Source organism: Neophocaena asiaeorientalis, unplaced genomic scaffold (genome assembly GCF_003031525.2).
Source record: "Neophocaena asiaeorientalis asiaeorientalis breed wild unplaced genomic scaffold, Neophocaena_asiaeorientalis_V1.1 scaffold391, whole genome shotgun sequence".
Lineage (NCBI taxonomy): Eukaryota > Metazoa > Chordata > Mammalia > Artiodactyla > Phocoenidae > Neophocaena > Neophocaena asiaeorientalis.
Window position 1 is genome coordinate 1,955,882 of NW_020174056.1, and position 24,465 is coordinate 1,980,346.

At 35.4% G+C, this 24,465-nt stretch overlaps 1 protein-coding gene across 9 annotated transcripts in view; it reads left to right on the plus strand.

Moving 5' to 3' along the window:
• The window catches only part of ATOSA (atos homolog A), an 86,272-nt gene that overhangs the window by 55,897 nt on the left and 5,910 nt on the right, over positions 1-24,465 (plus strand). For 5 of the 9 annotated variants that reach the window (XR_003004426.1, XM_024754334.1, XM_024754338.1 and 2 more), the window contains exons 3-10: positions 5,740-5,924; positions 6,897-7,099; positions 7,380-7,505; positions 8,276-10,124; positions 12,244-12,363; positions 15,567-15,646; positions 16,367-16,475; positions 20,003-20,161. Coding sequence is in view for 7 of the 9 variants with exons in the window: in XM_024754334.1 (XP_024610102.1) it covers positions 5,740-5,924; positions 6,897-7,099; positions 7,380-7,505; positions 8,276-10,124; positions 12,244-12,363; positions 15,567-15,646; positions 16,367-16,475; positions 20,003-20,161 (2,831 nt within the window). In the remaining 2 variants the exon portion in view is untranslated. The remainder of the gene's footprint in view (positions 1-5,739; positions 5,925-6,896; positions 7,100-7,379; positions 7,506-8,275; positions 10,125-12,243; positions 12,364-15,566; positions 15,647-16,366; positions 16,476-20,002; positions 20,162-24,465) is intronic. The other 4 variants (XR_003004427.1, XM_024754337.1, XM_024754339.1 and 1 more) reach the window with 3 other exon arrangements.

Below are 24,465 nucleotides of genomic sequence, written 5' to 3' on the forward strand. Positions count from 1 at the left end.
CACTCTAAATACTATCCAAATGCCAATGATTCCCAAAACTATATCCCCAACCCTGGAAAACAACAACCTCCTAACTAGTATACCTACTCTGATTCTTTTTCCCCTATTCTGTTATCAACATAGCAGTCAGAGCGATCATTTAAAAATGTAAATCAGATCGTGTCACTTCTCTAGTTAAAAACCCTCCAGTGACTTCCCATTGCATTTAGGATAAAATCTGAACTCCTTGCCCTAGCTTCAAAATCCTGTGTGATGTAGTCCCTGCCCACCATTCTAAACTATAGTTCTTACCACTTTCCCTCTCTGCTACTGCCATTCCAGCCTTACTCACCTTTTAGTTCCTGGGACATTACTCCTTTATTGTCACCTTAGACCCACTGCTCAGAATGCTCTTTCCTCTGATTTTTGAATTGCTTGTTCCTTGTTCAGACCTTGGCTTAATTAAATGTTATCTGCTCAGAAAAGCCATCCCTCAACAGTTAGTATAAAGCATTTACATAATTATTCTCAATTTTTGCAATTATAGCATGGCACTTAGCACCATCTTCATACCTACATACTGGTAATATCAACTGAGAGTCCAATTCTCTGAGCATAACCTCTTCTACTAATTCTTAACACCCTTTCTCAGATTCATCCATATGTTTCTCATATTATCAGTTTGAGATGCTAGTTCTTACCTAATTATTTTTAAAAGATTATTTATAAAGAGAAAAAAAGAAAGAAAGCAAAGCAGAAAAGTGTTCAAACTGCTAAGTTCTAATTTTTCAACACCAGAACCAGTGTGCTGTTACTTACGTGTGTCTTCACAAATTCCTCTACTGAGTAACCAGACTATGATCTCCTTAGCAGGGGTTTTACAAAACAATAACTCTAATTAAAATATATGACACTATGTAATTCTTTTATTTACATATTATTTTTCAGTTAATAGGCTTTATCATTTATCTAATGCCAGTCAGAGAATAGTAATTTATTTAAAATTTAGTTTATGTGTTTGTGTGTTTGCTTTATAGGACTGATAATATTTTGTTGCATGTATAACTTTCTATGCATGTGTAATTCCACAAACACATGATCATAACATTCTTTTGAGAGCTGTGTTTCACTTATGATGTAGATAATCTCTCCTTGTCAAAAGTAGATCTATATCATTATTTTAGGTAAAACTGTACCACAGTATATTTAACCAGTCCCTTTTTGTTGGACATTTAGATTGATTACAATTATTTTTGACTGGTATAAACATTTTAATAAATATCCTTCAACATTCATCTCTGTGTACTTGTTCTATTATTTCATTGGAATAAATTCATAGAATAATTTTTATTCATATTATTAGATTGTCCATCATAAGTTTGAAAGGACATTCTTTTTAGAGAAACTTTCTTTTTGGCAATCCCCCAGGTGTTCTCATGCTTCTCTTGCCATTTTATTCCATATATGAGGGGGGTGCAATCTACTACCTTGGCAGGCTTTAGAAGTAAATTGAACAGTATATACAGCAGCCCAACGGTAGGAAGGACCTTCTTCTGTTTCCTTGAGACAGAGCTTTGAAGTATCCTAGGTTTTTGTTTTAAATCAAGGATCCAGAGACACCACCATTAAGTGTTTATGACGACTTCTGATTGAGAGGGGCTCCTGGTTAGGGCCTCCCAAGAAGGAAGTGGTGGTTCTGGTCTCTCCCCTAGGTTTTTTATGAAGTACTTCTGAAGAACAGAGATTCATAGACTCTCAAGGTTGAAAGAACCACTGCAAGTCTAATTCAGTTTCCACTTGACAGCTAAATCCCTTCAACCACACCCCTGGCAATTGTTTATCAGTCTGTTTGTGCCTTGGTGATGAAGAATTTACTTCCCAAGTTAGTCTGTTTCACCTATGGGTCATTCTGATTATTTAAGGTTTTCCCAGTGGCCAAATTATTAACCTCTTTTGTTGGAGAGAACAGATGAAGAACTTTAAGATGGCTGAACTCCGGAGCCAGAAGAGTGTGCCACGAAAAAGGAGCTAGTCTGGTCATGGCTTCTAGTCAGACTGTGGCATAAGCACTATCCTCATTGAGGTTTTGGGGGCAGAGGGACTATGTTTTGATTGATTAATTCCCACTCTGTAATGATTTGTCATTGATAGCCTGTGAGAATTTATAACATCCTTTCTGTTCTTTTCAAAGTTATGTTTTACATCAAATAATTTATCTCTTTTAAAATGTATAGCTAGTAGATAAGCCTTAGCAGCCCGTATTTGTCTAGATTTGCAACACTTTTTGTTTTTGTAAAGAGTAAATTGTTTTCAGAGACCCAAAAATTATACCTTATTTCTTGAGTAAGCTATGTCCTCAAAGTATCATCGGATCTAATGAATTTTCTTTATTATGACATAAAATTTCCCAGTTCCTTAGTCATATTCTTTACTACAGTAAACCCTGCGCTATGGCAGAGGTTTTAGAGATTGAAATTATCAAAATTTTAATAATGCAACTTTTCTAATGACTACTGTGATTTAGTATTCTCATTTATTAAAATTCAGACACTCATAAATTTTTCCTGACAAGTTCCTAAAGGTTGTCATCACGTAACAGTTCTTTAAAATTTTTATTGGAGTATAGTTGCTTTACGGTGTATAACAGTTTAATTTTTATCACTTTAAACTTGGTAATTTCTAGTATATGAGTAAGCCATTTCCTGATAGGGTTGTTTTTTATTTTTTTTACAGTAGCTCCTTGTTAATTATCTATTTTAAATATAACAGTGTGTACATGTCAATTCCAAACTCCCAATCTATCCCCCTCCCCACCCTTCCCCCCAGTAACCATAAATTCATTCCCCCTTCCCACCCTTCCCCCAGGTAACCATAAATTCATTCTCTAAGTCTGTAAGTCTGTTTCTGTTTTGTAAGTAAGTTCATTTGTATCATTTTTTTTCTTAGATTCCGCATATAAGTGATATCATATGATATTTGTCTTTCTCTCTCTGACTTAACTTCACTTAGTATGATATCTCCAGGTCCATCCATGTTGCTGCAGGTGGCATTATTTCTTTCTTTTTAATGGCTCGGTAATATTCCATTGTGTTATATATGTACCACGTCTTCTTTATCCATTCATCTGTCAATGGATATCCTGCTAGGGTTTTGGACATAAATTATAATTTTAAAAAAATAGTGCCAAATATATATGAGACATTACTTAGGCTGTGAACCATCCTTGGTACTCACATGGAGTAACTGACATCTTGACATCATTCAGCTTTCCATAGCGTAAGAGCCACTGCTCTGCCACAATTCTTAGCTCTGCAGGATTACCCCACAGTCCGAGAGAGGGAAAAGGATGAGCCCAGAGAAATCTCCCGGGAGCTAAAATCATCCCATGTAGCCAGCCCATGGCAAGCCTGAGCTAGCCTTGAAAACTCACAGAACCATCAGAGAAAGGTCTGAATGGATTTCTTTTTATGTCTTTTGCTTCCCTCTGGAGGACACCATGGTTTAACTCAGTGAGTCCCAGGAGACCACAGGAGACCCTTGGCTTATGACCTAATTGGTTCCTGGAGGAAAGTTGAAAGTTGAGACCACTTTTTTTCCCCCAGTTTGGCACATTATTATAAATTATGGTCCTTTTCCTGGAAACAAACCCTGTACCACAATATTCCAAAATATATTGTTAAAATATATGTTGAATATATATTATTTATATTTTTACAAACATCTGTTAAAGTATATAAAGGCAAAATTTGTAGCCACAGTGAAAGGAAGCATGCGTGGGGTAGTTAGCGACTCAGATTCTAGAACCAGACTTGTGTAGGTTCAAATTTCAACTTTGCAACTTCCTAGCTGGGTGATCTTGGGCAAGTTATTTAACCTCTCTATGCTTCGGTTATCTATAAAAATGGTGGTAATAGTCCCTTCTAGAGCTGCTTTGAGGAGTAAATGAGTTAATGTATAGAAAGTAGTGAGAACTGGCAATGCCTAACATTACTAAGTGCTGGCTGTTATTTTATATATTGCAAATGGTCATTTTAGGGACTGAATGGTCTTAAAATACCAGCTCGATCAAGTTGGCTCTCAAGACTCCTTCTTTTCCTTAAGGCCTTCCTGAGGCTAGAAATAGGCACTCGTCGTCATACTCTTCAAGGCTATTCACAATCAGGCTCCAGTCCTGCCTTTTCTACACTGTTTTTGTACAAATGCTCCACTCAAGTTGCACTTTCTCTCTCATGGTTCAGCTTAACATCTACCTCTTCGGCAAAATTTTACCACTGTTATCTGAACTTCTTTGGAATTTATTATATGCTTCAGTGTTCTATTGTTTTAAAAAATCGTCGCTGAATCAAATCCTTTGAAACTATTAGCTATGTGCAGTACAACTTTGTGTCCCCTTGTCACCTACTACAGTGTGCTAGGCACTTAAAATATGTGTTGCTTAGCTGGCAGAGATAAGAGAAAGCAACCTTTTCAAGTTTGCACTATAAATTGAATTACGTGTGTGCATGTACACATGCATTCATGTCCAACCTGCATAGCAGGTTAGCAGTTTTAAAGACTAACCGTGCTTTTAAAATTGGAGGACTTGTGAAAAAGTTTTAATTTAATATATCTAAGTGAAACATCTGCAGGTTAGATTGTTTGGAACTGCCTAGTAACCAAAAAATATCACACTTCATATATTGAAATACAGGCCTGCATCTCCTGTTGGATAATTATAAAATTTCTTCCTCTGAAACTACTACCACTGCATAGCAAGGAAAGAGAAGGACCCTGTGGCTGTGAGTGTCCACATCACAGAATTAGGGCTGTAAGAACAAGGAACTAGTTAAGGAAGGGAGAGGGAGAGAAAAGGAGAAACATACATTTGTATCTGCCTCTTTTTCTAATATTTAATAACAGTAATAAAACGTCTTAGCTGAAAATATTTATATGACCTAATAAGACATTTTGACCTTTTGGCTATTGGCGAAGTTTTGTGTGTGAAAACTATTGTATTTGATGTCCAAAAATATCATTATCTAAAAGATTATAAATGTATTCCTAAATCTTAAACATTTTAATTGAAGTTTACATAAAAACAATTTTATGCCGTAATTTTAACCGGCTTTGTCTTAAATGAAATTTTGAATTATCCATCATCATCTGACTTCTGTACCTTGTGAATTAAGAGTTTATTGGGTTTTTTTAATGAGTTTGTTTATTTATTTATTTTGGCTGTGTTGGGTCTTCGTTTCTGCGTACGGGCTTTCTCTAGTTGCGGTGAGGGGGGGCTACTCTTCATTGCGGTGCTCGGGCTTCTCATTGCAGTGGCTTCTCTTATTGCAGAGCACGGGCTCTAGGAGCGTGGGCTTCAGTAGTTGTGGCTCACGGTCTCAGTAGTTGTGGCACATGGGCTCTAGAGCACAGGCTCAGTAGTTGTGGCGCACGGGCTTCGTTGCTCCGTGGCATGTGGGATCTTCCCGCACCAAGGCTCGAACCCGTGTCCCCTGCACTGGCAGGCGGATTCTTAACCACTGCGCCACCAGGGAAGTACCAAGAGTTTATTGTATTTTAATTGCCTCATTTTATTCTCTTTTCACTCTTTGTTAGTGAATATACTTGAATTTGGGCTATGGCATTAGTTATTTTAGACATAAAAAAATGAGTTCTTGTAAAGCAGTTATACTCTAATACAGATGTTAAAAAAAAAAAAAAGAGTTCTTGTCAAGAATACCTTAAAGCAAGGACCCATCTTTCTTTCTTTCTTTCTTTTGATACCAGATAGTCTGGATGAATATTTTGAATATGATGCAGAGGAGTTCTTGGTCTCTCTGGCCTTGTTAATAACAGAAGGACGAACACCTGAATGTTCTGTTAAAGGTCGGACGGAAAGTTTCCATTGCCCTCCAGCACAGTCCTGTTACCCAGTAACTAGCAAACATGAATGTAGTGATAAGCTGGCCCAGGTGAGAATTGTGTTTTGAATGCTTTTTATCTTTTATATAAACCTGTTTAAATTCTGTCATTGACTTTGTTAAATCACAATTATAATGTTCACATTTAAGTATAAAATCGGTCACAACATAAAGAAAAGGTACTAATCCTGAACTGCAGCTAATAATTTTGGCTGTAAACAAGGCTCTCAAAGGCCACAGTAGGTAGCTTTTCCATCAGCAGGCAGGTGGGCAGCCAGTTTCATACCTGCCTCCACACACACCAGATTTAAGATTATCTTTGTTACTATGAATTAGCTTTTCTTTAGTTTTAGTCTCAGCCCCGGTTCATCAACTTTGTGTTCTTGTTTATTTAATAGATTGATGTTCATAATTATTTTCCCCACATTAATCACTTTCCCTCTTATATCCTTCCCCTTTTTAATGGGAGGATACTTTTTGCTATCATTAATGTTTTTGTAGAATACTGTTAAAAATATTTATTTTGATATGTAGCGTATAATTTGCTGTAAGGATTTTTCTCCCAGTTAGCCTCTTAACTGTAGTCCAAAATTTTAAACTTCTAAAAATGTTGTCTACTTTGAGTGTTTAATGAAAATGAGTTTTTAATATTTTGATCTTAGAATGAATCTTTCCTCTAATTAATGATGATGTAGTTAACAAATGAGGCGAGGCTGGGCCATCTTGAGGCCTGTCAGACATTGGGCTTGGCAGTTCTTTTTCCACAAAATAGAGCAAAGATATCCTCCCCGGAGAAAATTTGCATCATAATTGTTGTTTGCTACTAATCCCCACACTCTAGAGCTCCTAGTGCTGATGCATTGTTTAATGAGGAAACCTAAATAGGCAGACAAGCCTGAGCTGAGCCCTGCAATAGGCAACTCATTTTCATACAGATGTCTGCTTTACAATTATATTTTTCAAATTTAAATATAAAATTGGGTGGGCTCTTGAGCCATTTTGCTTATCTCCATCTTCTCCAAGTGTCGCCAAGCCAGACGAACTAGGTCTGAGGTCACATTATTGTGGAAGAATAACCTTCCAATCATGGTGGAAGTGATGCTACTACCAGATTGCTGCTACAGTGACGATGGGCCCACCACAGAAGGGATTGATCTAAATGATCCTGCAATTAAGCAAGATGCGTTATTATTAGAAAGATGGATATTGGAGCCAGTTCCTCGACAGTAAGTTGAACTGAGTTTGAAGTTGTCCTTTGTAAATCAGGTTTTCCATTACTTTCTATAAATTATTTTAATAATATATCATATCTTTGAGTTCCTCTATTTATGTAGTAAAATTTACATATTTAGTACTTGTGTGACTTCAAGTGACACTGGTAAATGCACTCCTATACTCTTGAAAGCACATGTCCTGAGTGATATGTTTATTTCAGCTTTTATCTTTCTAAAATTTAGTCATTTTGTACTTGTTGACATTTAGATGATGCTTTTTTACTTCCCTTAGGAGTGGCGATCGATTTATTGAAGAGAAGACTCTCCTATTGGCTGTCCGCTCATTTGTGTTTTTTTCTCAATTAAGTGCTTGGCTGAGTGTTTCTCATGGTGCTATTCCACGAAATATTATTTACAGGTATGTCTAGGGCAGAAAAAGGACAATGTGTATTCAGCTACAGTGGTTAGCTACTGAATGACATTTTACCTTTTAGGCAGTTTATATCCTTCATTTCTAAATATAAGGGGACAAAATTTACTGAAATTAAAAATTTACTTGTTTTTCAAAACAAGTTAGAGAAATTTAGATATGACTCAGTATGCATTTTGCTTCTTGGGTTAAATCTGGTGTAGAATAGTTTTCAGAGAACTTTTCAGCTTACTTCACAGAACTAACAATGAGAATGTACCACCATTATAAATAAAGTGGAAAAACTTTCTGGGTTGCTGAATTTCCATAATGGTAGACTTAATTTTTAGATCCTGAAAACTATAAACACACAGGCTGCTGAACAACTGTCTTAACTGTCTCTTGAGGCAGGTGGCCGTGAGATAGAGAGTATCTCTTAATCACCATGCGCAACAGAGTTAGCTGAATCCATTTATTTAGTAGTAAATGGAAAGTCCTTTTTTCTGTTTTGACAACTAATTTTAAATTATAGTATTTTTGAGCTTTAATGCTTTAATAGAATAGTGTTCTTAAAAAGAAGATGGTCTCCATTCCAGGTATAATCTGTTTATGTTGGTTTTGTTAGAATGACATGCATGGTAAAGTAGGTTAAAATAAAATCTCAATAGTAATTAATGCAAACAAAGGTAAGTATATGACTGTTTAACATTTTTAAAATAACATATAATAATGATATGTTTTATAATCCATTGATGCCATTTTTTTCTGTGTGATTCTAGAATCAGTGCTGCTGATGTAGACCTACAGTGGAATTTTTCACAAACTCCAATTGAACATGTGTTTCCTGTTCCCAATGTGTCTCACAATGTGGCCTTGAAAGTCAGTGTTCAGTCCTTGCCCAGACAATCTAATTATCCAGTTTTGACCTGTAGTATTCACACTAATATTGGCCTTTATGAGAAAAGAGTTCAAGACCATGAACTTAAAACCCATCAGCACCGAAATTCTACTGAAGCAGAGCAATGTAGTACAAACAGTTCACAGCGTCTGTGTAGCAAACAAACTTGGACCATGGCACCCGAAAGCATAATATTACATGCAAAAAATGGCACAACTCCAGAATATACTGCAGCTGTCAAAAATGTCAAACTATATCCGGGCACTAGTGGTAAATCTGACTATGGAACATCTCAAGGCAATATTCTGGGCTTCAGTGGTATAGGAGATAAAAAGTCACATGAAACATCAGTGAGAACTTTAAAATCATTTTCAGTGATTGATTCTAGTGAATCTAGCCGCCAGAGTTCCTGGCAGTCAGTTGGTGAGACTAATCCTTTAATAGGCTCTTTAATTCAGGAGCGACAAGAAGTTATTGCAAGAATAGCTCAGCATTTGATTCATTGTGATCCAAGCACTTCACATGTTTCTGGACATCCACTTAATACACAAGAATCTAGTTCACTTAATTCAAAGCTTTTCCGGGTTTCACAAGAAAATGAAAATGTGAGAAAATGTAAAGAAACGTTCTCCATTTCTTTTGGTAATCCAGAGCTCACCTCCTCAGAAGACACCAATGAAGGGAAAATTCGAGTAAAACCGGAAACTCCTCGAAGTGACACTTGCATTAGTAATGGTCTTCATTCTGATCAGTCTGTTGGTGAGATTAATCCTTTGATAAGCTCTTTACTCCAGGAGCGGCAAGATGTCATTGCAAGGATTGCTCAGCACTTGGAACACATTGATCCAACAGCACCTCACATGCCCCGGCAATCATTCAACATGCAGGACTCCAGTTCAGTTCCTTCTAAAGTATTTAGGAGTTCCTATGAAGACAGAAATTTGTTGAAGAAAAACAAGGATGACACCTCTGTTTCCATTTCTGATACAAAATTTTCCTTGTTAGATAACATCAGTGAAGGGAAACACTTAACACCTAATAAACATTTTAGTTCTTTTAAATGCAATAGTAATGTCAAGCCTTCTTTGAAACCTCAAACAAGAAGAAATCTGCATCAAAACAATCCTAGTGAAATCCAAAGTACATTTCAAGAGACACAGAACAAAGCCACTGGTTTAATGAATCCTTCAAATATGTCTCATTGCAAAGAAGATAACTTAGATTTCACAATCAGATTGGAAAACACACTTTCTGAGTGTCAATTTAAGGAACAAGAAATTGACAATGAAATCAATAAACAGTATTCAAAATGTAACAGTATTGACAAACAGATTTGCACAAATAAGTATAAGGACAAAATAATAATAAATGAAAATTATAATCCAGAATCTTTTAACAATCACCAGTTTGATCATTCAAAAAAAAGTGACTCGAAAATAAATGTTACTGTGTTGGAAATGTCTGGATATTTGAAGAAACATGCAAATGAGTGCTCAGATAAAGACTCAAAAAAGCCTAAGTCATGCGAACAAAATACTCAACTTAATAGTATAGAAAATTATCTCAATAAAGATAGTGAAGGTTTCAAATGCAAAAAGCCAAACCAATTAAACAATGAACAGGATAAGAAAGAAGATCCAGTTGATGAAAAATCTCAAAACTGTTCTCAGAGGAAGAATATAAAAGACTGTTTGTTTACGTGTGAACGACTGAAAAATAAAGAGGTATTGGTAGGTAATATCTAACATTTCAAATATAATCCTCAAACATTTGTTATGGTTTGAACTTTGTTTACAGGAGATCTAGTTAGGCTCAAGATGCCCATTATCTATAAAACTCACTGTCTGATATAATAAACATCCTTGTAAAAAACCCACCCACTTCAGAGCAAATGCTAGGTAAATTCTTCCTGTTGCCTTTTTTTGTTTATTTTAATACTGTGAACAGTTGCTGGAGAGTAAATAAGAGTCAGAAATGAAACTTGTATCAATAGCTTAAGGTATTGTTTGATAGCAGCTCTGGCCTACAAGCAGTGTGCCCATTGTGTTATGCCTAGGAATATCTATAGTGAAATCACTGGGCTGTTGGTCAGAATACCCAAGTTTCAGTCCTGACAATTTGGTCCTTGAGTGAAGCTGAATAAATCATGTAACTTATAAAACCCTCAGTCTCCTCGATTTTAAAATAAGAACGATGAATATCTTTTGCTTATAGTTGTGGTGATAATCAAATTACAGATCTTTAAACATTTTGTAAGCTTTTAATGCACTACCTAAATCAAAGATATTTAAGTTAGTTCCATTTTATTTGTCCACCAAATCACTTTTTAACTTTAGAAAATTATTATTAGGCTTAAATTTCCTTTATTTCTCCAAGAAATATCACAAATTTATATCTCAGTTATATGGAAAACTACTTAACTGCCTCGATCCAAATCTGAGTGACCTTGATTCATCTTCTTTATCATACAAATTAGTTTTGCCGGACATTAGAGTCTTAAAAGTATGCCATGTTTGCAATTAATATTTTTCAACAGACGATCTCTTTCTAACACATGGGTTTAATCAAATGACAGTTTCCAATTTCCTAAAACTATACTTGTCTCAAAAACCTACCCTGGCCTTAAGAATACTAGCTTTTCATGATCCTTTCTGGTACCTAATAGGGAGACTTACTTTGACCATGGTATTTTTCAAGCCACTAATACTTGTTTTTTCATACACTCATTTTAAATATAATTATATAGCATTCACTGGGTGCCCAGGCACTCTTCTGAATGTTTTATACATGCTGGCTTACTAAATCCTTTCACTACGCTCTGAGGTTAGGTGCTATTACTAACTCCAGTTTACAAATGAGAACTCTAGGCCCAGAGAGGTTAAGTAACTTGCCCAAGGTCATAAAGCTAGTAAATGGTAGAGCCAGGACCCCAATTATTATTCTCTGATTTTTATTCATGTGTTTTTATGCATTTTTTATTTCTGGGTATAAACTTGCCATTTTAAATTCTTAAGAATTAGTCTATTTCTTATATCTTCAAAAACATGATACTGTGACTGTGTTAAGTATATTTTAAAATTCACATTTAAATTTTTGTATCATGCTATACCAAATTATATTTTCTGAGAATGGCTCTTGCTACTGACATAGTTTTATATTTTAGAATATTTTACTAATTTTTTCTGTGAGTTTTTTCACAGATTAAAAGAATTGAATGTTAGCTTACTAGATGATAGACTGAGTTTTTTTTTTTTTAAATAAACTTATTTATTTATTTGTTTTTATTTTTGGCTGTATTGGGTCTTCATTGCTGTGCGTGAGCTTTCCCTAGCTGTGGTGAGCGGGAGCTACTCTTGGTTGAGGTGCGAGGGCTTCTTATTGCGGTGGCTTCTCTTGTTGCGGAGCACGGGCTCTAGGCGCACGGGCTTCAGTAGTTATGGCTCGTGGGCTCTATAGCGCAGGCTCAGTAGTTGTGCTACATGGGCTTAGTTGCTCCGCAGCATGTGGGATCTTCCCGGGCCAGGGATTGAACCCCTGTCCTCTGCATTGGCAGGTGGATTCTTAACCACTGCACCACCAGGGAATCCCAGACTGAGTTTTGATAAATATGTTGATAAGGCAATTGTGTTTGGACATACTTTTTTTAGAATATTTGAGTTTATTCAGCATCTTAGAAAAAACTCTTAAACACTGTTTTTTGATTAAAGTGTATATATATATGTGTGTATAGATAGTTATATAGGTTGTTAGCTTTACCACCAAGGATGTAATACCTCAGTACATGTTAAGAATAAATCTAAAAACAAAAAAGTTTTAAATATTGCCATTAAAATCTAAATCTTTTCCTAGCAGAGAACTATACCACTTAAACACTCAAGTGTCTGGCAGAAACATAATTTTCATTCCTTGGATGGAACCTCAACCAGAGCCTTTCATCCTCGAACTGGATTGCCTCTTCTTTCCAGTCCTGTAAGTGTTTTTCTCTTAATTTATGTTTAGACTTGCAAAACATGTAAAATGTTTGCAAATCACTTTATCCAAATTTTAATTGAAAAAATTTAAATACCTTCAAAATAAATTTCTAGTGGGAAAATATTTTATTTTTTGATACATTTAATAGCTAAATGTTAATATGGAAAAAGGCAGAAAAAATGAATAAAAATTACTTTATTGTATTAGGATTATAAAATTTCTCTGAAATTCTTTTGTCCAGCATATTGATTCTCACTAATGTAAAGAAAATACTTAGTGTAAAGTGGATTTTCTCTAAATAGATTTGTATCATAGTACTGTGGCTGGTTGACACCACCAGCTGAATCATCTGGGAATCAAATTTGTGGCTGTCTTTGACTTGCGACCTGTACAGTTAATCTTCTTATTTTGAGACATATAAGTTTCCCCACTCTACATTTACTAATAAATTTATAGATCTGAGTGTGATGGTTAAGAACCTCGCTTTGGCATCACGCTGACTTCACCCTAGCTGTGTGACATTAGGTGAGAAATATTGTCTCTCTGAGCCTCAGTTTCCTCATCTGAAAAAGGGGTGATCATGTCCACCTTAGTGTTGGGAAGATGATTAATATCATTCCTGGTAAGCATTTGATAGTCGCTCAAGCTGCCATTTCAGTTAAACGAGAGGTAAGCAGTCAATATCCTAGTAAACTAAAAACATGTTTATTTTTGCTATTGACATAATTTTTGTTTTTATGTGAGTTTTTTTAAGTAAACTCAAAGCATGCAATATCTGGCATATTTTCAAAAATTAATTCTTGAATAAGAGATTTAGTTTTAAATTTGTAACTTGGACCTTAGGTGTTTATTTTAGGGAAGTTGAATTCTAAACAATTTAAAATAACCCCAAATGTTTGACCTACATATGAGGTGCTTTCAAAATGCCCAGGTGATGAGGAAAAAACTTATAGCATCATGCTGGTGTAAAAAGCACTACAGACTTCTGTTCAATATGGTGGACTGAGTTAATACAAGAAGATCCTTCCTCCTTCCCAAACACAAAAATCCTGGACAAAATATAACACAACTTTTAAATACATAATATAGTGTAAGAGCAAGAAAGATAAATCTCTGAAACTAACTTGGGGCAAATTATGACCTTCTAGGATATCTAAATCTAATATAGTGCTAGGGTTTAATGCTCCTGCTGGATCAGGAGTCAGGTCTACACTGGTCGTAGCTGGGACCTAAAACCAAACTCCATAAAGCCAGAAACAGGTGAGGACTGCCATTCTAGAAATGGGAGAAGAGAAAAGAAATCACCTATTTACTTAAGGGGTGCAATAGGAGGGATAGAGTAGATGGGAAAAGAAGCCCCCAAAAGAATTTGGACCTAAGCCTAAGTCACCCATGGTTAGGGGGTTCTGAATTTGTGCTGTCTATGAGAAAACATGAAACTATCCCACATCTATTACCCATGGCACCAAGGATTTATTTTCATGGAAGATAACTCTTACTGAGGATGATCTCAGGGGGATTAAAATTACAAAGCACCTTAAAAGAATCAGCAAGAAGAAGAAGTGAGAAAATTCATATTTAGGCATCCTGTTATCAGAGCAACTTGAAAGAGAATCAGAAATAATTCTTTTAAAAATGTTTCAAGACAAGACAGGGAGATGATCTTGGTGCTTTGTGTCCACCTAGAGGGGTGGGATAGGGAGGGTGGGAGGGAGGGAGATGCAAGAGGGAGGAGATATGGGGTTATATGTTTATGTATAGCTGATTCACTTTATTATACAGCAAAAACTAACACAGCATTGTAAAGCAATTACTCCAATAAAGATGTTAACATAAATAAATGAATGAATGAGTGAATGTATGTTCCAAGAGATAAATGAAGATAAAGACAGGGAACTGAGATAAGAGAACATGTGGGATTGGAAAAATAGAAATTAAAAATATGAAAAATATAATTGAAGTGTACACACACGTGTGCATACACATACACATGGATTAAATGGTGGACTGGAATCAGCTGAATAGAGATTTAGTCAATGGATAGACACGTATTAAGAAAGCACCTAGAATAAAGTGCAGAAGGGAAGAGAGATGGTAAAATATGAAAGAGCCCTGGAGGATAAAATGAGATGTTCAGTATAAGCCTAGTAGAAATTCCAAAAGGAAGGCTAGATGGAATGAGGAAAATGCAGTACTGGAAGAAATGAAAGTAGAAAACTTTCCTGAATTGAAGACATGAGAATTTGGATTGAATATTTCACATTAAGTTCTAACTCCAAAATATAGAATGGTGCGCTTGTACAACTCTTAAAAATATTGAGGTTGTTTAGACTTTCAGTATCATCTGTTTCTTAGTCACAAATTAGACCAATCACTCAGATACTTTATACATATTTAACATTAATTCTAAAGACAAATCCGTCTAACTTGTATGTTGTATGTGATTTTACCTTTAATTTACACTTGGGTCTTTCATTTTTAGATTATTTTTAGCTAGTTGGTGGTTTGTCTTAAATGTAATTTGGTATACAATAGTGGTTAAAAATCCACAGTAGTATTTTTCAAACCTGTTCTCTGTGAAGCCCCAGCCAGGGTTCTTGGAAATGTGCAGTCGGGTAGGGATGGTTAAAAGAACAGTAGAGTTGGCAGGACCCCAGACTCCCATCGCCATTTAATTCTTTTTCCCCCCCTTTTATTGTAAAGCTATTAATCATTTATTCCTACCCCATCAATACAGAAGTATATAAAGTAAAAAGTAAAAGTCTTATTATATTATATATTGGGATTACATGTAAGATTTGGTTTCAGAAAAAACTGGTTCTGGTTCTTAAAAAATCAAAACCGAGGGAATTCCATGGCAGTCCAGTGATTTAGACTCCGCGCTTTCACTGCTGTGGCCAGGGTTCAATCCCTGGTTGGGGAACTAAGATCCCGAAGTGCAGTTGGCCAAAAAAAGAAAAAAATCAAAACCTAGTAAAAGTGCTTTTATTAATCATCTTTTTTTCCAAACTAGTTAATAAAATGAGGACATAGGGACAATATGTAATAAAGAGCATGATTTTAATAAGCTATTAGGAGAGAAGTTTTATTATTTTTTAAGATATGCTTAGCTTTCATTTGAAAATTATTCTATCAATTCAAGAAAAAAATTATAGTCTGAAATTCTTTTGAAACCTAACAAGTGATTATTTTAACCTTAGGTTCCTCAAAGAAAGGCACAATCAGGTTGCTTTAATCTGGATTCTTCATTACTGCATCTGAAAAGCTTATCATCTAGAAGGTATTTATCTTAAAATTCATTAGTGTATATGAAATAATCTTGCACAAAACTCTAGCCTTTCACAGTAAATAATGTTGACTCTGAAAATCAAAATTTGAACAGGAATCCCATTTTTCAGTTTATCATTTTCAAGATGATTTCACACATACAGTTATTAAGGATGAGTGAGGGAGAAATTAAGATGATGAGTAACTAACTATACAGTGGTCATTATGATAAACAAACACTTACATTGGTTTTAACATTTAAGTGGGTTTGTCTGTTTCTGGTCATTCACCTCCTCCTTTGTCTTATACTCCTTTGCAAAAAAGCCTTGGCAATTTGTTCCATGTTGACAAATAATACTCTCATTATATTCCTTAGTCACATAAGTTTGCCTTTGTATTCTAATTTTTAACTTAAAATGAAGATTGATATAGAAGACTGCATTACAATATTATATATTTCCAGTAGATGCTGCTATGTGATATGTTATAAATTCCACCTTGAAACCTAGGATATTATTTATATTCTTTATCAAATATTATAACAAAGATTATAAAATCTAATCAGGAATTTAAAATGAGATATTTCATATCTTAAAATTTGGTTACATTAATTTTTTATTATGGTAGTTTAAGTAAAATTGATCAGATCCTCCTAGTTTAATTTGTACAAAAGTGAATTAGAAAATACTGTTGTTAATATGTCCATTTGCTGATTTGTTCTTTTTTTAAATAGTCCTCGACCATGTTTAAACATTGAAGATGATCCAGATATTCATGAAAAACCATTTCTGAGTTCTAGTGCTCCACCTATAACAAGTCTTAGTCTCTTAGGAAATTTTGAGGTAATGTTTTTTGAAACTATTTTAAGAGTTGAAGTTTCCTAACCTAGACCCATGGTGTCATTTATGTCATTTGTTCTTAAAAAGGAAATAAATGGATTACATTTTTCTAAAGCCTTGAAATCACCTCCTTTCCTTTCCTTTCCCTTTTTCTTTTTTCCTTATCCCTTTTTCCTTTCCTTTTCATGAGAAGTAAAGTTGGGAGAATTGTTGGCAGTGACATTTTAGAATTGGGTAGCTGGTGGAGGAGATGCAGGACTTAGGTGAAATCAGGTTGGATGGAGGTATCCGTTACTCGAGCTGGAAAATAGACTTGACCACACCTTCTTACCTGGTAAAACTGGCTCTGGGACCCAGGAAGGATGATGGTGGGCTGATAGCAGCTGATTCATGATCAAGGAGGCTGATTTTCGAAATCAAATAGTTCTTTGTACTATATTTGCAACTTCTCTGTAAATTTAAATTTATTATAAAATAAGATTATTTTTAAAAAATCAAATGGTTAAAGGTCTCTGATACATGTGCTGCTTTATGTAATGACTCTTCTACTTGGGATCAAGTATATCAAGGGTTTAGTTGTCTTCAATTAGAAAACAATCTTAAACATGAACCTGTAAATGACATTTAAAAAAAATTTTTATTGGAGTATAGTTGATTTACAATGTTGTGTTAGTTTCAGGTGTATAGCAAAGTGAATCAGTTATATATATACATATATGCACTCTTTTTTAGATTCTTTTCTCATATAGGCCATTACAGAGTATTGAGTAGAATTCCCTCTGTTACACAGTAGGTCCTAATTAGTTATCTGTTTTCTCTCTTTTATATATAGTAGTGTGTATATGTCAATCCCAGTTTCCCAATTTATCCCTGCCCGCCTTTACCCCCCAGTAACCATAAGTTTGTTTTCTACATCTGTAACTCTACTTCTGTTTTGTAGATAAGTTTATTTGTACCCTTTTTTTAGAATCCACACATAAGCGATATCACATGATATTTATCTTTCTCTGTCTGACTTCACTCAGTGTGACAATCTCCAGGTCCATCCATGTCACTGCAAATGGCATTATTTCATTCTTTTTAATGGCTGAGTAATATTCCATTGTACATATGTACCACATCTTCTTTATCCATTCCCCTGTCAATGGACATTTAGGTTGCTTCCATGTCCTGGCTATTGTAAATGGTGCTGCAATGAACATTGGGGTGCACTTATCTTTTTGAATTATGGTTTTCTCTGGGTGTATGCCTAGGAGTAGGATTGCTGGGGCATATGGTACTTCTATTTTTTGTTTTTTAAGGAACCTCCATACTGTTCTCCACAGCGGTTGTACCAATTTACATTCCCAACAGTGATTTTAGGGAATTCCGTGGCAGCCCAGTGGTTAGGACTCCATGCTTCCATTGTAGAGGGCATGGGTTGGATCCCTGGTTGGGGAACTAAGATCCTGCATGCTGAGAGTTGGGGCTAAAAATATACATATATATATATAATTGATTTTATATGTATGGGTGTGTGTGTGTGTATATATATATATGTGTGTGTGTGTATATATATATATGTATGTGTGTATGTATATATATGCATGTATAAACATATATAATCACCTATGACCTTACTCAACTTGCTTATTAATTTTATTGATTTGGAGGGGGCGGATTTTTGTATGTAGATTCCCACATCATCTACAAATAGGGACAGTTTTATTTCTTACTTTGTAATTTATATGCCTTTTATTTCCTTTTCTTGTAGTTTTGCACTCAGTAGGGCCTAACATGCATGCTAGTACAATATATTCGTTTAAAGTCACAAAAATCTGAATAAAGTCATAGACTACATTGGATCATTGGCCTTATCTATTAGCATTTTTGTGCTCTTTTTCTGAAATTTTCATACATCCTTAGAACATTTTTCTTATTTAAGAAACATTTATTGAGTACCTACTATGTGTCATGTTGTATGCTAGGAATATAAAGCTAAATAATAAACTTCCTGCCTTAGAGAAGTTTACAGTCTGCTGGAGAAGTTGGACATATAAATACTCTATAAACCGAAGTAATTAGCATTGTAATAGAAATTTTCTTAGTCTCCATATATTTGTTCTCTCTGCTAAGGGACTGGGAAAGTTTTACTAAGGAGCTGTCATTTGAGCTTAGTTACAAAAGATGAGTAGGAATTTGCCAAGTAAATTGTGTGAGAAGTGTCAAGGGATTCTAGACAAAGGGAGCTACATGTGCAAAGGCATATGGGTAAAAGTAGTAAAAGAGCATGGTGATATTGAAAAGCATCATCCAGAACTGGAGTATAAGACTGTGTGCAAGTGAGGAGAGCTGTGGTAAGAGATGTAGGGTGGGCCTTACATACCATGCTGTGAATATTTGACTTCATCCTGTGGACATCAAGAAACACAAAGTTTTAACCTGGTGGGTAACGTAAGACTTTTTTTTTTTTTTTAAACTCTGGCAGTAATACAGATGATACACTAAAGATGGAATAACTAGTTAGAGGGTATTGCATTTGTTCAGAGGAGAGGTTATGAGGGTCTGAGCTAGGTTACTGGTGTTGAGAGAGCTGAGGCTGTGAGACTTGAGAGGTCGCATCAGCAGGATATGGATTGGATTGATTGCAGGGCAGGAGGGAGATATAGAAGGCTCGTTGTAACGTAGGTCTCTTGGTCTGGTCTTTTTGACACGGGACTTGAGAATTGCTGATGCCACTTTCAAATTTAGACTCATGAGGGCTTGGAGTGTTTCTTTTCAAAGAATTCCTGAATCAAAGAAATGTTACTCACATTTCTTGATGTATGCATATATGTGTTGATATATGTATAGGAAAGAGAGCTTGTGAAAGGTTTAACATGTTTCTCATACCCGGAAAGATAAACACTAAATTGTTAAAAGTGGTTTCCTCAGCAAATGAACTTGGGAGAGATGGATAAGGAGCTTCTCTATTGTTTGTATTTATGTACTTTTAAATTTTTTCCCAATGTGTATTTACTGTTTCTTAAATTAAACTAAACAATAAAACATATGTCACATCCAACAACAATTTTTAAGAGGCAGTTGTTTTTCAGTTAAAGTTATGAGTACTTGGCTTTCTCTTTTGATGGAACTTCTGTATATGACCTGTTAACAAGTTTTCAAGTGCTTCTCTGTGGCTAACAGTAGAAATATACTCTGAGGAATAAGAAAATTTCTGATATTATACCTGCTCTGGTAGAGCGTATTTTCTTTACAGAGATAAGAATAACTCATTAAACGATTATATCAAAATAATGGTGAAGTTCAAAGATAGTTCAGTGTGGGTTGGAATAGTAAGGAGGCCAAACTTTGTAAGATGGTAGAAGATTGATTTGGGAGGGTGTTGATTTCAGGTCAGATGAACATTTGAAATGAGGGCATGGCAATGGCAATGACCACTTTTCTAGTGCCAGAAAGCATACTAACATATTTCTTTAAATAGAAAGAAGGAATGAATGTGTTAACTTTTAAATTTTATTTCTTAAAAATTCTTTTACTTTGCCTTCCAGGAGTCTGTCTTGAACTATCGTTTAGATCCTCTCGGCATTGTTGATGGCTTTACTGCCGAGGTAGGGGCAAGTGGTGTTTTCTGCCCCACTCATTTGACTCTTCCAGTTGAAGTGTCATTCTACAGTGTTTCTGATGATAATGCTCCCTCTCCTTATATGGCAAGTATTTTTAATTGTCTTCTTCTGCTAAAATCAACCATCTTAATGACAAATACCTTTAAGCTTAAAAAGGTACTACTTTGGTGCTACTTTGGTGCAATGCTTGAAAATATAAAGCATTTCCTAAGAGGGGATTGAAGGCTGCATAGAGATGAATATGCCAAAATAACACCTCACAACTTCTTTCTGAGCAAGCTCTAATAACAGATACCCTCTATTACATTTGAGGATTGTGCTGAAAATTTACTTGTTTCTATGTAATATGAAAAAATGATAAAATTTTGATTAGTGACACTGTGATTCCATATCTTGCTGAGTTCACGCAGATTCTCAAGTGCTTACTGGGCACTCTAGTCCTAACAGTGTTGCCTTCACTATGATCCTCATCTCAGTAGAGTTTAGGTAAAGATTTGGTGATGTACGGCTTTTGTGATGCCCTTTCACCCCCTTTCTCCTGTTTGGTTTATCTTTGGACCATTCTTTTTCCAATCCTAGGGTTCTTTAGAATACTAGCTATTTCTGACTCCATGCCAATGTTTTAGTGGAGAGTAAAATAGCTAAGAGGAATAAGAGCACTGTCTTGAGCCTTAGGATCCTATAATTTTATCTTTCCCATCTTTTATTCCAGTGGATTTGAGGATGAAATAAGCCCTCAACTGCAAAAATGATACCAAGTCCTGGTGTGTGATTACTATCAGCCCTTTTCCAAAAGACAAGTTAGTGGCTAGCAGTGCAAGTCTGTAAGAAGTTTACATTGATGGTATAAAATATGGAGTCAGATGGGGCTTCCCTGGTGGCGCAGTGGTTGAGAGCCCGCCTGCCGATGCAGGGGACATGGGTTCGTGCCCCGGTCCGGGAGCATCCCACATGCCGCGGAGCGGCTGGGCCCGCGGGCTATGGCCGCTGAGCCTGCGCGTCCGGAGCCTGTGCCCCGCAACGGACAGATCTGGGTTTTTATGTTAGGTCTTGCTTTGAGAAATACAAATTGCGGTAGGCATAGAAATATACAGCTCTGGTCTTGCTACTTGAATTTCCTAACTTATCCCCTGACCCATTTGCTTCCTTTCTAATATCCCTCTCCCCCACCTTCTAGGTTCCTCAAGGACATTAGCAACAATGTCTTTTGTTATTAATAAAAACTATGAAAAGCAAATTCTGCGTAATTGAGAAACAACAGAGGAAGGGAAGTTATAGTTTTTTAGGGACCTAAATGCAGTCTACTCATTACTGATGTAGTTTGTTCACGGAAGGTTGTTAAGCCTTATTCCATTCTAAGGGTGAAAATTTTAATCAAGAGTCTGATTGGTGTTTCATACTTTGATCTAAAAAGCACAGTGGTGTCATTTATTCAAAGTTTTCTTTTTTCAATAATAATAACACTTGTGGGTCATAATTGTAAAGATGCATAACAGTGGTTGTTATAAAAAACAGAGACCCAGTTCTTCACAAGCCTACCCAGTTATCACATATACCACTTGTTACTCATTTACCATAGAAAGATGTATCCACTTTCCAGTATAATTTTGAAAAAATAACTGTTAATTTTAGATAATTAATAAAATGGAAAATATCATTGAGATAAGCTCAATACCAGAAAAAATGTGTATCTTACTGGAATGCTTACAATATTAGAATATTAGATATATAGGGCTTCCCTGGTGGCGCAGTGGTTGAGAGTCCGCCTGCCGATGCAGGGGGCACGGGTTCATGCCCCGGTCCGGGAAGATCCCACATGCCACGGAGCGGCTGGGCCCGTGAGCCATGGCCGCTGAGCCTGTGCGTCCGGAGCCTGTGCTCCGCAATGGGAGAGGCCACAACAGTGAGAGGCCCGTGTACCACAGAAAAAAAAAAAAAAAGAATATAGCTATAAAGATGGCCATTCTGCTTTACTGGGACATCAAGAAGTCTCATTAGTTTCAGGTATTCTATTGGCACATGGTAATAAAGAATGGAAAGATAAGGCCTGAGGTCATTAGTGTACAGAGTCCCTGATGACCATTAGGATGAGTTAGAAACAAGTTAAAGAGTGAATTGGCTGAAAGTCAGCTCAAAAAACTATCTTTGAGTGAAATTCATGAGCAAGAGGTAATTTGAACTATGCTTTAAAAAAGCAAAATAACATTAATTCTTGACCTTGGTTGACATCTAAAAAAATAAGGATTAAGAGATAAAGGATTTAGGGGGAAAGTGGGGGTCAGGGGGTGGGATGAACTAGGAGATTGGGATTGACATATATACACTAATATATACAAAATAGATAACTAATAAGAACCTGCTGTATAAAAAATAAATTAATTAAATTTAAAAAAAAGAGAGATAAAGGATTTTATCACTCTTATCTCCAGAAAGCACACACAAATGATCACAGATTTTGAATAAATATTGAAAAGAGTCTAAATTAGGTTAAGTTAGTCTATCCTTTAAGAATCTTTTTCTTACTTTTCTCTGATAATATTCTTTAATAAATTTTCCAATATGTAATTTTTTTTACTCATTAGGAATGGGTTCCCTTTACAAATGACCCAGTCCAAATCTTAGACCACGGATCTTTCCTCCTGTAAATTAATCAAATTAATCTTATTCGCTAGGGAGGGTTATTTGTATTTTGGTAGTTTAGTCTGTTTTCAAAGGTCTGATCATGTTTTGATAAGATAGTACATATCACAGACCAGTGGAGCTGAGACACCAAACCCCTATTTGTTACTCTAATAATAACTTTGGGACCTCTCATGACAAATTATACAAATGACTTGCAAGGGTGAAATTTTAGCACAGAGAATTCTGTCTTTGTGGAGTAGAGATAGTACAGGGCTTTTCATTAAATAATTCCTTTTAGACTAGCTCAAAGCCATATAAATGTCTCTCTCCAATCCTACGTCAGTAGTAAAAATGTTCTCCAAGTGTTACGTAATATGGCAACATTTCACTGTTTAGAAACTATTGCACGGTGGAACCAGGCAGAAAGGTCTAAAGCAGTTTTGCCTGTGGCAAATTCATGGTATGACTTGCTTTATGATCATATTAACAGCACTATATATTTTATATATTTTATTCTATTTATAATTAACGAAATTAAGATATACCTCCTTCAGTTTTACTTAGCTTTGCATATTCTCTATTCCCCAGTCACTTGAGAATTTTTTGTGTAAGATTTTGACCAAATTTAGTTCATCTTAATCTACCTATTCCATCCTAAAATGCCAGAAGAAAATGTATTTTTCTTCTTTATGTTAAATACAGTAACTTTCTAGGTGGAAATATTAATATGCCAACCAATTAAAATAATGAAATTTAAAAAATAATAATAAATTTAATAATAATACAAATAAAATTCCAAATACTTTCCCAATCTCTTCAAAATTCCTAACTTGCCATTGCCAATACTAGTCTTATATTGCTTAGAAATAATTGTTGTAAAGTGTTGCCTTAAACTTTGAGGAGTTTTATCCATATTCTTTCTTTATAAATTGATTTGGTTACTGTTATTATGTTCTAAAATCTATTAGAGTTGTATTGTATTAAAGGAAGTAAGTGTAGGCTTGGTAGTAGATTTTCCCTCACCAGTTTTCTTATATATATTTAGCGGAGGATGGCAAGGAAAAACAGTAATATATTGCCTGGAGCAATGTGATTAGAAAGGTAGCTATTATTTAGATATATTCTGCTTTTTCTTTCTGGAACTAGGAAGAAGAGGAGCATTATATACCATAGCATTTTTTCATGTAGAGAAGATTGTAAGAGAAAAATTATTAAAGCTTCATTACTGTTTTGGTTAGGGATGCAGTTTGTTGATATGCTGTTTTCATGCTTTAAATGACCATGTAATCATATTTGTTAAGAACCACATATGTCTTTTCAGTGCCCATTTCCATGAACATTTTCCATTATTAACGTATTAATTTAATATTCTGATTGTCAATTGCTGTTCACTTGGAGATTAGGTATTCACATATTAGAGTCTGGCCTTCCCTTTTACCTTTGTCCACTGCTTTCTACCCCCTACCGCCTCCCCTGGCCAACCCAACAGATGTTGCCTGATGGGACAGTCCTGTTTTATATTTACTTTTACATAAGGTTGACACGTTTTGGCAGGTACAGTGTAAAATGATGGGACATGAGTTGTAGAGCATGTAATTATTCTACTTAACTACTCAAAAGAAAACTATTCACCCAGTTAAATGAATCAGCATTTGTTTCTTAAAGCTACCTAAGAATTAAGTATCACAGTCACCACCTGTAGTAATTTGGTCATCCTGGTTATCTAGAAACTTTCACACATTCAATCTTAGCTTCCCATGTTTTAA